The sequence below is a fragment of the Carettochelys insculpta genome, chromosome 31, assembly GCF_033958435.1.
Source record: "Carettochelys insculpta isolate YL-2023 chromosome 31, ASM3395843v1, whole genome shotgun sequence".
NCBI lineage: Eukaryota > Metazoa > Chordata > Testudines > Carettochelyidae > Carettochelys > Carettochelys insculpta.
The window spans coordinates 6,565,483-6,578,071 of NC_134167.1; the positions used below are offsets into that span (position 1 = coordinate 6,565,483).

Genomic DNA, 12,589 nt, shown 5'->3' on the forward strand with positions numbered 1-12,589 from the left:
AGATTTCTAGAGCTGTACCTACACTGCCCTTGAAGGCAACCCCCAAAAACAAGCACCGTGCACTTACTCACATTTATAAAAAGAATTAACCAACCCCCTTCCTTCCCCTGGCTCTGGCACAGGCAAGAGGAACTACCCCCTCCCCATTTTTGGAGAAGGAGAGCTGGTGCTATGGAAGAGAAAGGAAGTACAGGTGTGCACTGATGGTTTAGACTAGCTGCCCACATGTGCCTTACAGACATAAGTTCAGTTTACTTTTATCACCCTGACCTAAGGGAAGAGAGGCCCTCAGCTCCTATAGAGGACAGAGGGGACTTTGGGAATGTTTATTGTGGGTGATCAGGTCCTCTTCCTCACAAAAGGTGACTGTGGTATGTGATAAATTAAGTCAGTAACATTGTGGAAGGGAACTTCAATATCAGAAGGTTATTCATAGTGAGAGCGTGCTTGGGGGGAAAAAAAAACAAGGGGTAAAGGTCCCTGCTTGTTTGAGGGCACTTGGTTGGGGATTGGGGCCTTTAGGGAGAACTAAAATGGTTTCTGCATTTAAAAACCCTAGAGCAAAAGGCAGTATGTGAAATTGCAGTCTACTGCAGTGATCCCAAGTGCAGGGACTGAGCATTTGAGTTACAGTTTTGACATTTAATTATCAAAACAAATAGTTCTCTTAAGATTTAACGTTTCTCTTCTACACTGGGTTTAAATAAATATTTAAATATGCTTTGCTTGTGTGTGTGTGTGTATATAACACTAAAAAGATTAGGCACAGAGGCTGTGTGTGTCACCATCATAGTTGTACATGTATATTGGGTTTTTCCACACAATCATCCAAGTGAATGCGTCAGGCATGATGGCACAGACTTGGGATAATAGTCTGCAGAGAGAAAGTTCCATAAATCTTGAGCATGACTATTTGCAAGGGACTTGGAAGAACAGAGCACACTATCTTAAGAAAATGAAAATGTACATATGAACAATCCTGGAACAATAAATAAAAAGGATGGTGATGAGTTATGGATATCAGTAAGAAGTCAATTTCTTGTCACACTCAGACACACACACACTATTAGTTTCCCTATAGGGCCTTGTAGAGTTGATTTTCTGCCTAAATTATGTAGCATTAGTGGCTATAACAAATTCTTAACATACACCACTATTTATCCTCTAATAAACTGCTATAGCTAACCTTCAAGTGACATAGGCTCAACGTGTTTCCGTGCAGTGCTACTCCATCTCACTTTTTCCACTTCTGAAACCTTCAGAAATAAGGGTGCTTGTTTCTATAATTAAAAAAGCTAAGTGGTTAATGGCCATGAAGTTCACTTTGGTGTTTTTAATGTTATTCTTTTAAACACATCTGTGGGCAGATGGGGGTAGACAGGTCAAAGAACCAAAAGCTCTCCCTCAGCAAAACAAAGTTGTCTGTCAGTTTTGTGATCACAGTTAACAGCAAAAATGCTTATTTATTTATTTTTTTTTAAAAGGAATCTCTCTTACTTTGCGACACAAAGCAGCCCATCTGCTGTCATTTTGGACCTGTGGGAAGCCCGACATCAGCATGATGGCGATCTTGACTCTCTAGCCTGTGCCCTGGAAGAAATAGGAAGGACACACTCCAAAATCTCAAATATTACAGCAACTCAGATTGAGGAGACCGACTTTAACTACAGCAGGCAAAATGGACTATAGTCACCTCTTTTCCATTCATGAACCAAGGGCCAGCTCTGACTTTTACACTAGGGAATTTCTACCAAGAATTTTTTGCACCTTGCATAGAGGGAATCAGGCCTTCATGTCTACCATCCTGTTTTTTATATTTGGAGGAGCAGAAGAAACCCATGAGTAAATCATCACAGTAACAAGGGAAGTGCAGTCGTCTCTGCCACCACAATCCTCCCAATTAAAACTCTCATCAGAATATTGACAACAAAGTCTACTTTTCTGGGATCCCCAGGGGATGAGAGAGTGGGGAAGCTAGAGTTGATAAAGATAGGCAGACACTTTGAAAGTAATGAAACCCAGAGATTCTAGCGGGTCTAAACAATGTTTCTTAAATAACTTCTTCACAGAGCATCACTGCCTTAATTTTTTTTTCTGGGTTGCAAGATTTGAGCAAATGGCTTGATTCTCCACTGACAGTGATTTTTTAGCACCTTTTGCACTGTTGTAAATTGACAGGGTGCAAGATGATGCAAGTGACCACCAGAGTACAGAAATGAATACACCTATATTGCAGAGCTACAGAAAAGCACACCCATGATATTCAGCCATCTAGGGAACTGGAACCTATATTGTAACCAGTGTTCCCTGTACAATTAGCGCTTGGGCAGGCACGTAGAGGTAGATAGAAAACATTTAATGTATCCATGGGTGGAATAAATTTTGAGGAAACAGGTTTTGAAGTGGATTAGCTGGCTGGTTAAAACATGATGGTATAATTAATGTGCACCAATAGAAACATGTTTCCCACTGTGCGCACTCTGCTATTCAGCTGTGTGGCACCTGCATCTCTCCCATTTGCTACAGAGTTTTCCTGGTCCTTCTAATAGCAAAGAAGCTGCAAAATTCTTCTATATGAAATTTCAGCTTTGTGTTGCTTCTAATTTCAGGGTCAACTTGCTGAAAAGAGCTGCGATGTGAAAAATTAAGTTTCATGCAGTAAAAAGAAGCATTTTATGTGAACCAAACAAGTGCTATTCCCAACACTGCATTTGTGGCATTTGACTTAAGTTGTTCCAACAAATGGAACATAATTTTGACCTCATTGCAGGTGGACATTACCAAGTTTCAAAGGAAAAATCAGTCAAGACAGATATTTTGATTATTTTTGATGGAAATGGCTCAAAGTTCCACATTCTTAAATTTCATTCAAAGGGTTTTGGAAACTGAAGCAAAGTATGAGCTCAGTGGTATTTCACATGACCTACTGATGCCAATGCCAAATGATGATATAGCTGAAATATAGTTTACTTTCACTAAACTTTCCACCCGTCACCCCTGCTTTTTAGAAAACAAATTAGAGCTCATTCAGCACCATGTGCATTAGACCAGGCTAACTAAATGAAAAATGCTGTCTCTCTCATGCATGTTCTAAACAGTGTTTCTGCCCATGCAGACAGCGCACCTGCCAATTAACTAAGGCAATCCCGTCATTAGCATTGGCAATGTGGGCACAGATCTGTGTTATTTATTTGTGACAATAGGATGGGCTCCAGTGACTGCTGCCCCAGTTACTTTTTCTTGAAAAAGAAAATTAAATTTTTAATTTTCTGTGACAGATTCTACAGGCAGGGCTAGGGAGCAGTACGATGAACCAAAAAGTAGTTTTCAGAATGTACATCCTGAGGATTGTTTGAGGTTATTCCTTGAAATAAAGTTCCCATAGTCGTTGTACAACTAATAACCTCCTTCAGTAGAAGGACTTAGCTGATCCCAAATATAAACCTTCCTTGCCGCCCCTGCTCACCAGTCCAGAATAAATACTTAGTCAATACCACTGAGAACAGGTGCTTGAAATATTTCTTGCATTTCATTTCAAGCCACACATTGTGAGTTTTATTTGATATTTGTGAAGAGTACCTTCCTATTGGCAATGGTGAGTGGCGGTAGCTTTTAAGCATAACTAAAAACTCCACCCTGTTCCTCATGAAAGTAACAGACCTGTCACTATTGCCAGTGGCACATGGATCTCTCTCCTGGTATGATACAGCAGAGAAGGAACTACAGTTACTGGACACACTAGTCCAGGATAAATAATTTTGGCTATGATACCAAGAAAAAAGAAGCATGTACTTGACACGTGCTGCAGTTTTCTAGAAAACATCTCCCCATACACAAGTTTACTTTTGTAAGTGATGTTTAACAATTTATTACTGCTGACAAAATCAACAGTAATAAGTTAAATTAACCTATGGTAAGTTGGGAATCTTCAGTTTGGTGATTGCATATAGGGAGAGACTGAAAAAGCAGTCATGTATGTTTCTGAATCTTGTTTACTCATTGATTCCCAAGTACATCTGATCAACATGTAGCATATAGGGGTTAGAGGTAGCTGCTACAGGAACCTGGAGTATAAATTTTCAAAGTTTTAGAGAACTGCAGGTGCTTCTAAAAGAAATGCCACAGGGAGCAGCCAAACACTGCTTGCTGGAATTCATCAAATGGATGAGGTTATGAACACCCTGTGAAGTCTGTTAAAGTGCACATTATCTGTGTTCTTTCACTCCTCATAAGAGTTGTTGGTTTACAGCCTAGTTTTCTTCTCTAGAAGCTCCTTTGAAAAACTCAACATCTACAGCCTCCACCTGCACCAAAGCCCATCAAAGTCAATGATAGTCTTACCAACATAGATTCATTGGGCTTTGACTTTCAGAGCTGTTACTCTTCAGATACAGAAGATGTTTCCATACCTCTACACAATTGTAAGAAACTGGGTTGAAGTCACAAACATGCACTCAGATACCTTCTTTTAATTCAGGCCACACCCTAATGTCCTTCTGTTACTCAGCAGTGGTGTTTTCCATTTCTTTTGGAATTTTACCTCATATTAGCCTTATCTCCTTGCTAGTCTTTCATGACTCATTTAAATGAAGACCAGCAGACTGTTCTAAATGCAAGGTGGTTCTGATGCCTTTGTAGCATACAAGCAAGCTGAAAGGGGAAATGCCACAGAGAATGAGGCCTTAATTTAGAATCAAGTACTTTGATTTTGCTTTTCTTCTGGATAGGGTTACATTGGGGATAGAGGGCCAGGAATCTGCTGCTGTTCTCAGAATTGAGGTTAAAGAAATAATCATTGCAGAATGACACACTTCTGATAACGAGTGCTTTCTCCTGACCCTTTTCTCCTACATAAATATCACACAGGGACACCCTTCCAAAACCCCTTTTTTTAATATCTGTAAAATATGGTGTCAACTTTGTGGCCTTCACCACTTATGAGCAATGCAAGAAGGTGGCAGAGAAATTCCCTTACGTTTTTTTTTCTTCCTAATCACACAAAAGCAGGAAGGTACTGGAAATCTCATTTCTAGACCAAAGGGTTTTCGGTAAGAGTCCCAGTAATCCCCTCTTCTAATAACCCCCAGAAAACCATCCAGGTAAGAGCATGGCAAACTCAGCAGAGAAGATATACCTGGACTTTCTCCTGAATTCCCTCCCTGCCCACACACCTAATCTTTTTTATTCTTGAGTTGAGTGGTGCTTTAAACATGAACCTAGCTAGGGGCATTGGCTAGCATGTAGGTGCTACTTTTCCTTGGGATGGTAACCCACTTAGCTTGAGTCTTTAATGAAAATTCCTGAGTGCACCTTCCCACAATTCATTAGGAACAAAAATCCAAGTTACTTTCACCAGCTCTTGCCCTGCAGTGGGCTTAGACTTCACAGTGCCCTGGGCAAGGTGCCAGGGCCTCAGACCGAAGGGGTCTCCAGCTACTATTTAAAAGGGCCCAGGGCTTTGGGAGCTGTTGCTGCCACAATTGGCAGCCTGGTGCCTGCCCCCCCAGCCCTTTTAAGTTACCAGGGCTTGGGGCAACTAGCACCTCTACTCCTGGGAATGTACCCCATGATCAGGGCTGCCAATAGGGGTGAGGGGAGCAATCACAAGAAACACAGGAGTTCACCACAGCAGTGAGGACATAGTAAATTGTGTGTGTACTGCTAACCTTGTTGCTCAGATGTGGATGCAAATCACCTCCCATAACCCTGCAGTGAAGATATATTTTCTGATGCCTTCTTGTGATTCTGTGTGGTCATTTGTGCTGCTGTTTCTAGAATATTTTGTGAAGTAGAGGAGGGTGATGGTTGTTCAGGTGAACGTGAGCTCCCAAAGCAACACCATGGCCCAGAGAACAAATGTAATGCTTTGGTATGTACACAGAGTTTGAAGAGAAGTTATTACACCACTGCCAAATACTGAAGTAAAAATGCTTTTGGACTAACAGTCCTTGAATTGTGGATGCCAAAATTGGATATGAGGCTTAGTCAGTTCTGGGTGGAGCTGATGCGGCCTCAGCTGGAGTATTGTGTCCAGGTCTGGGTGTCACATTTCAGAAAAGATGTAGAGAAATTGGAAAAGGTCCAGAAAAGAGCAACAAAAGTGATTAGAGGTCTAGAAACCATAACCTAAAATTAGAACAGGGTTTGTTAATCTGGAGAAGACAGAGATGGGATATGACAACAGCTCCGAGTACATGAATAAAGAGCATTTTTATTTCCTGTGTTTAACCATCATGAGAGTTAGGAAGCTTTCTGTAATATGCTTCCTAAACTTCCCTTGCTTCCTGCCCTATCATCAGAAGTTAAATTGTCTAGAGAGGCTGTGGAATGTCCATCACTGCAGATTTTTAACAGCAGCTTAGACAAACCACAGTCAGTGATGGACCTTGAGTTGATCTAGTCTAGTCTCTTGCACACATGGCAGGACCAAGCACCATTCAGACCCTTTCAGTTCTATAAATTGATGAAGGTTCAAAGAAGACCCATGAGAATGAGTGAGGGATTAGACTCAAGAAGCTCGAGCACTGTAAGATATGTTTCTTATCTATTTGGCTTATGATTTGACTTGATTAAGTCGAGATGTACTTTCATGGGAACAAACTTCTTTTCTCTGCTGCATTCATGAGCCCATTATTAATTGACAAGTAGGGACAAGAAGCTGAAGCTAGACTAATTCAGACTGGAAGCAAGGCAGTTTTTTCCAGGGGTTAATTAGGCATTGTTTAAAAAACATCTGCTCAGAATTACTTTGAGAAAGTTCTACCAACTGGACTATACAGGAAATCAGATAGATTATTGTGATAATCCCTTCTGTCCTTCAAGTCTGAGCAAATACTCAGCAGCTGTCATATTACAGTATCATGTTTAAAGTGCTTTACTGACATATGTTCAATTTCTACATCTCTAAAATGGGGGTAATATATAAAAGGAGGGAAGAAAGATGAGGAATTCAAGTTAAAAGAAGATAGTTGAAATAAAGTTGAGCTCTCAATTGGACACAAATTAAAGTACCCAACTGTTCTCATTAGCATATTTTATTTACATAGCATAAATAATTTATGCTATGGGAAACTGGAGGTTATTGGTTTTTTGCCTCCACCCGCCCCCCGCCTTTTTTTTTTTTTAATGGAAACACTGTAGAGGATGTTCTGTTGGAACACCATATTACAATCAATATAATTCCTATGGAAATGCCATGTCAATAGCATATGGGAGTTTTTGGTGCTGAGCACTTTTTAAATTCTGGACACTTTGTTCAAGAAGGCTCTGAACCAATCGTGACTTGACCAAAGGACACGCAACCCATACATCAGTATTTGAGTCAGAATTAGAACCCAGGAGTCTCAGATGAAACCCTCTCCCCTAATCTATAGATCCTCTGTAAAAAGGACAGAGATCATGGGGACCAAAAATTTGAGACTTAATCGTATATTGCACTTTAAAGATCTCTTTAGGCTGCTAGATTGTGATCGGGTGAAAAGTCAATGCTGATTTACTCTATTTGAGTCCCTACCCATGTGTGTTTTCCTCCCCCTAAACACTTCTGTCCCAGATCTTTCAGGGCTATGATTCATTTAAGACTAATAATTGCGCTTTTCAAATGATTTACAATTATGTGATCAAAATGGTGCACTTCACAGCTTCACCAAACTGCAGCAGCATAAAGTTAATTTACAGTTTTTACAATGTTGGGTTTGCATTCCTAGTAGTTTACATTAAATCCTTTCAGCCAAAAGGGTCTCTAGATTTAAATGAATTTTACATTTACCAGTGCAAGAACTTCCATCAAAGTGGGATGGTTCTTCCATAAAAAAATTATAAATATATCATTTTCTTAAGGGTTGAAAAGAAATTTACACAGTTCTCTTTAAAAGACAGGTGACTATTTTTCTCTCTGACAACAGCTGTTATCCCGCTATGTGGCCTGTACACTGTTTTCTTTCAAATGGTTCTGAGAGATGATAGTAAGCCCTGATCACTAAAGGAGAGGTCTCCTCTTCATTATATGATGTATAAAGCTTTTCATCCAAAGTCCCTCTCTTCCTCGCTTTGAAAGACAAGGCCACAGGAAACATTTTGAAATGCATACTATTTGTTTAATTCTAAATAATGCTTTCCCACTGCCAAAAGAATAGCCTTCATATATAATGGACTTAAAACACAAAAGAAAATAGAAAACCACAGTTGTGAGCTTTTGCCGCCAATTTGACAATTTTCCTTTCAGTCTATCTAATAGGAGGTCGGTGATCTGCATTCAGAAACAAAGGACTGTGTTCTGTCTTGAATGGTAATTAATAGAGTGTTAAAGGGAATTCACCTCCAAGTCTAAAATAACCATGAAAGATCTGAAAAACATCTTTCTAGTCCATTACATCACTCATTTGAATGGGTTTTGTCTATTTACATAGCCTTAAGGAAATTATTCTCCACTTTTTACACAGAGTGAAAATTGTCAATGAATAACATGACTAACTCTGCTACTGTTTCCTGTTCCTTAGTATTTACTGAGAAATTTTCCCGATGCACATTGATCATGGAGTATTTGTGCACACACTGTTATGTGGCTATTTCTCTTAATTATTCCTAACCCCCTGAACTATTAAGTCATTTCAAAGTCATATGACTAAGTCTGCTCAATTTCATACCACAGTTTTTGGATGGCTATTCATTTATTACACTAAGAACTGTGAAGAATTTAGGGATTCCTCAACAAAGTCTGGAATCCTAAGCTTTCTGGTGTATAGACAACTCTGATAATTGTCATGGCTAACCAGCCTCCTATTTGCAGAATGTTTCTGGAATTATTTTTTAATAATAAACAATCCAGCTCTACTTTCACCTGACCCAAAAATGGATATTTACAGGACTGACGTCTACTTGTCAACAAGAGAGAAAAAAATGCTACTTTTTAAGATTATGGCAAATTCTTCAATTGTCCTTTGGTATTATCAATCATTGCTAATATTGTCAAGAGCCACAATTGAAAGAAAAGAAGCCTTTGTATTTACCGTTCTTTTAAAAAAAAATATAGACATCTGAGAGTATCTTTTTTGTGTTAGAGGTAAAGACTACAGATTCTGATTGTGTTTGTTTGTAGGGGTTGGTAGGGTTGTATTGTATTTTTCAAGCTATCGCAAAAGCTGCTTTTAAATAAGCTGGTTTGTGCTTTACACAGGAGTCTGTGAGGGGCCATGGCTGAGGGTTACAGACTTCATGCCTTGCTCTCACAGGATAACTAGAGCTAAAGTCACTTGTGAAAAATTAGCTAAGGGGTAGATAGGGTGGGTTAGGAAACCATCCCTGAACTGTCATGTCGTATACCGTACTAACCCAAGACTGTACACTCACCTATTGTAGAGCTGTGATTTTGTTAAAAGCTTCTTAATTGGTCTGCTTGCTGGTGTGATGACCCTGATTTGCATTGTCATTGCAGATTTAGGAAAGTGTCAACCCACATTGCCTGGTGTGGTGTGTGTGCACGTGTGCATGTGCATGCGTGTTCATCCCACCATTTGATCCCAAAGGGAAATGGGCAGCACAAACTGAAGCTTAGGGGGCTGTGCACCAAAACTGGTCTTCAGTTCTTGATTTTGAGTGTGTTTGGGTGCAGATGCAAATAAGATTTGTCCCCAACAAGAAAAGCCTGTCCTGACAAGTCCTGTTTAATTTCCCTGTCTTCCCCCTTGACATTTGAAAATATTGGCACTACAGAAGAAAATGTTAAAAGACCTTGCTGACTGTACACTGAGCTTTCAAATGTCAATGTGTCCAAATTTTGCAATTTGAAAAGAATTCACCCCAGCTTTACCCCCCCGCCACACCTTGCGACATTCATCCCTCTTTCAAAAAAGAAAGCAAAAACAGGTGTTACGGAAGCTTCATTGTAAGTTCTTTAGTGTATCACTAACCCCAGCTCTTACCTAAAAGTTATATTTAGCTCCATCTCAAATTACCCAGATGCCACACTGGGGAGACAGGATGCTCCTGGAAGATATTTTGAGATGGGAAAGGCTGATCTCATGAGATTGTCACTTGAGAATGAAGGTGAAAAGCTGCCATCTTTGAGTCAAGTTAGTCTCTGTTTACATCCAAAGATAGAAACATTTAATCAATTTGGGGCTGTAAAGTTTATCACTCATTCATATCTATATTTAAAATCAGAAGCATTGTGCAAAGTAGAGCAAGTTGAAAAAATGAGTTATGGGGGAGAGCTGCAAGTCACCCCAACCTTCTGTCCATTTGAAACAATGGGAAATTTATCAAAATTCCAAAATTTTGATCAGCACTTTAACAAAAAGGATGTGGAGAGGGAAAGATGAGTTTTGTGAAGATGTACATAAACATTCCTTAATTTTTACTGAAGTTTTGATGAAGACCTCAAAATTCAAAAACCTTTCAATCAGTCCTATTATAAAAACATTCTCTCTTTCTCCCTTCCCTTCTGCACTGAACAGGGTTTGAACATTTCTGTCTTCTCCCTCTCTCTCTCTCTCTCTTTCCTCATTTTCAGGTGTGGTTGGTACTGAAAAAAGAGCCCAAGATGAAGCTGAAGGAGTAAGGAAATGAACCAGAGGATCAACAAATGCACGCATGGCCTTGGGTTCATACTACACTTTCTGTGCCTTGTACTATCCATGTAAATTCTGAATGTTGTACAGTCAATACTTGGGAAAGACTCTGGCTTCTTTTTTCAATCTGTGTAAATAAATATATAATACACACATGCACAAACACACACACACACATATATATATTTGGTAATGCCAAACAGCTGTGTTATATTGTATGGAAAAAATAAAATAATGGACAGTTTGGATGTTTTCTGTAGAGATTGCAAAAACTGTATGGTTATAGCCTTTTGAGATAAATGTACAGACCTCAATTACTGCATATCAGTTATTTATGAATAAAGAGTCTTTTATTGACGTCTTAGATCTCTCCTATCTGAACATTTAAAAAAAAAATCACAGAAAAGTGTGCTACTCGTAGAATAATCTAATGTTTCACTAGTTCTACAGTAAGCCTCAGACAATGTTAGTTTTGACTGGATAATGGAGTACACTGGGATGGGTGGGGAAGAGAGGAGTCTTTTCTCTCCACTCCACACATGCCATCTACATGACTATGACTAGAACTGAATATTACATAATAGTCAGTACATTGAAACAGTCCAAAAATATCATCCTATTTTCACTACAGATTTATTGTGAACTTGATCTGAAGTCCACTTATATCCTCAGCAGACTTCCCGGTGACTTCAGGGCATTCTAAATTTGTTCCTGTATCGAAGGATAAGCATAAACCAGTTCTGTCATAATATGAATGCATAAATCTAAAGGTAGGGTGACCATACATCCCATTTCCAGCAGGACAGTCCTGTATTTGGGATGCCAAAAAGGCATCCCGACTTATTTTATAAAAGGGACTGATTGTCCCATATTTCCTGCGCGGTTGCAGCTGCCAGCCCGAGAGCACATACTGTACATCAGCATGTGCCCTCTGCAACAGAGGGAACCAGCCGAGGTTTGGGGGAGGGGGAGGGGGAGCGCCACGGCTGCTCCCTCCCTGCCACTTCCCCGAGTCTCAGGGAAGGGGGAGCAGGAGCACCCCCCATCTCATGTGGCCATGAAAGATATGGTCACCCTAATCTAAGGCTTCTTGTGATTAACTTGCTTGTAGCATTTGTATTTCTACAGCATCTATGAGTCTTTGTTGCAGATTAGCATCTGATTGTGGCAATTGCACACCAGGGTACTTTTTTACTAGGTGCTGTACAAATATACATCATCATCAGCTGGAATACACAATATCTGTAATATCTGCGAGTGTGTATATTGTTGATTCCCTTTAATGGTTCAGCTAACTTGTCTACTGCCTGAGCAGTTAATGGCTGCTCCTTAAATCCTGTATGCAAAGCATCATAGAAGACAAGGGGTGGAAGATAACTCAGATGGTCATTGAGTCCAACCCCCTGCTCAAACCAGGATCAACCCCAACTAAAAGATTCCCGCCAAGGTTTTGTCAAGCTGGGCCTTAAAAACCTCTAAGCATGGAGATTCCACTACCTCCCTAGGTAACCGAGACATCTTCCTGCAACTGCAGCTTGAGACCAGTGCTTCTTGTTCTATCATCTGCAACCACTGAGAACTGCCTGGCTCCAACTACTTAAAAATTGAGGGTGGGGGGTTTCCAAAAAAGATGAAGGCTGCTAAGAAATCCCCCCTCACTCTTCCCTTCTGCAGACTAAAGAAGCTCAGTTCCCTTAGACTCTCCCCATAAGTCATGTGCCCCAGCCTCCAATCATTTTCATATTGCTGTAGACAAACCTATGAATTCTCTCTCCTTTGCTGCACGCATGTGCACATCCACCTTTTGATTTATGTAAAGGTTGTCCATGACATGGCCACTGATTACACAGATCATTATTCTCTGAGGTGGGATATATGATTGGTGAATATTAGGTAAATATCTGCGCAGCAAATACAAGGACAAATCGTGTTTCACCAAGCTTAATAGTCCCTTATTGTTTTCAAAAGCACAATTTGTAGAATAAGATACTGTTCAATATGAGGGTGGCAGAATCTAGCCC

The 12,589-nt window shown here is 40.0% G+C and overlaps 1 protein-coding gene and 1 long non-coding RNA gene across 5 annotated transcripts in view; one reads left to right on the top strand and one right to left on the bottom strand.

Moving 5' to 3' along the window:
- Positions 1-10,901, top strand: part of UNC5D (unc-5 netrin receptor D) — a 301,553-nt gene extending 290,652 nt beyond the window's left edge. For 2 of the 3 annotated variants that reach the window (XM_074981594.1, XM_074981595.1), the window contains one exon: positions 1,485-10,901. In XM_074981594.1, coding sequence (XP_074837695.1) covers positions 1,485-1,689 — 205 coding nt within the window. In that variant the 3' untranslated portion in view covers positions 1,690-10,901. The remainder of the gene's footprint in view (positions 1-1,484) is intronic. The other variant, XM_074981597.1, reaches the window with a different exon arrangement.
- LOC142004150 (uncharacterized) overlaps positions 1-12,589 on the bottom strand; it is a 233,621-nt gene that overhangs the window by 176,750 nt on the left and 44,282 nt on the right. Inside the window, exon 2 of one of the 2 annotated variants that reach the window (XR_012642928.1) lies at positions 1,498-1,590. The exons of the other annotated variant lie outside the window; for it this stretch is intronic. This is a non-coding gene — a long non-coding RNA (uncharacterized LOC142004150). The remainder of the gene's footprint in view (positions 1-1,497; positions 1,591-12,589) is intronic. 2 annotated transcript variants of the gene reach the window in all.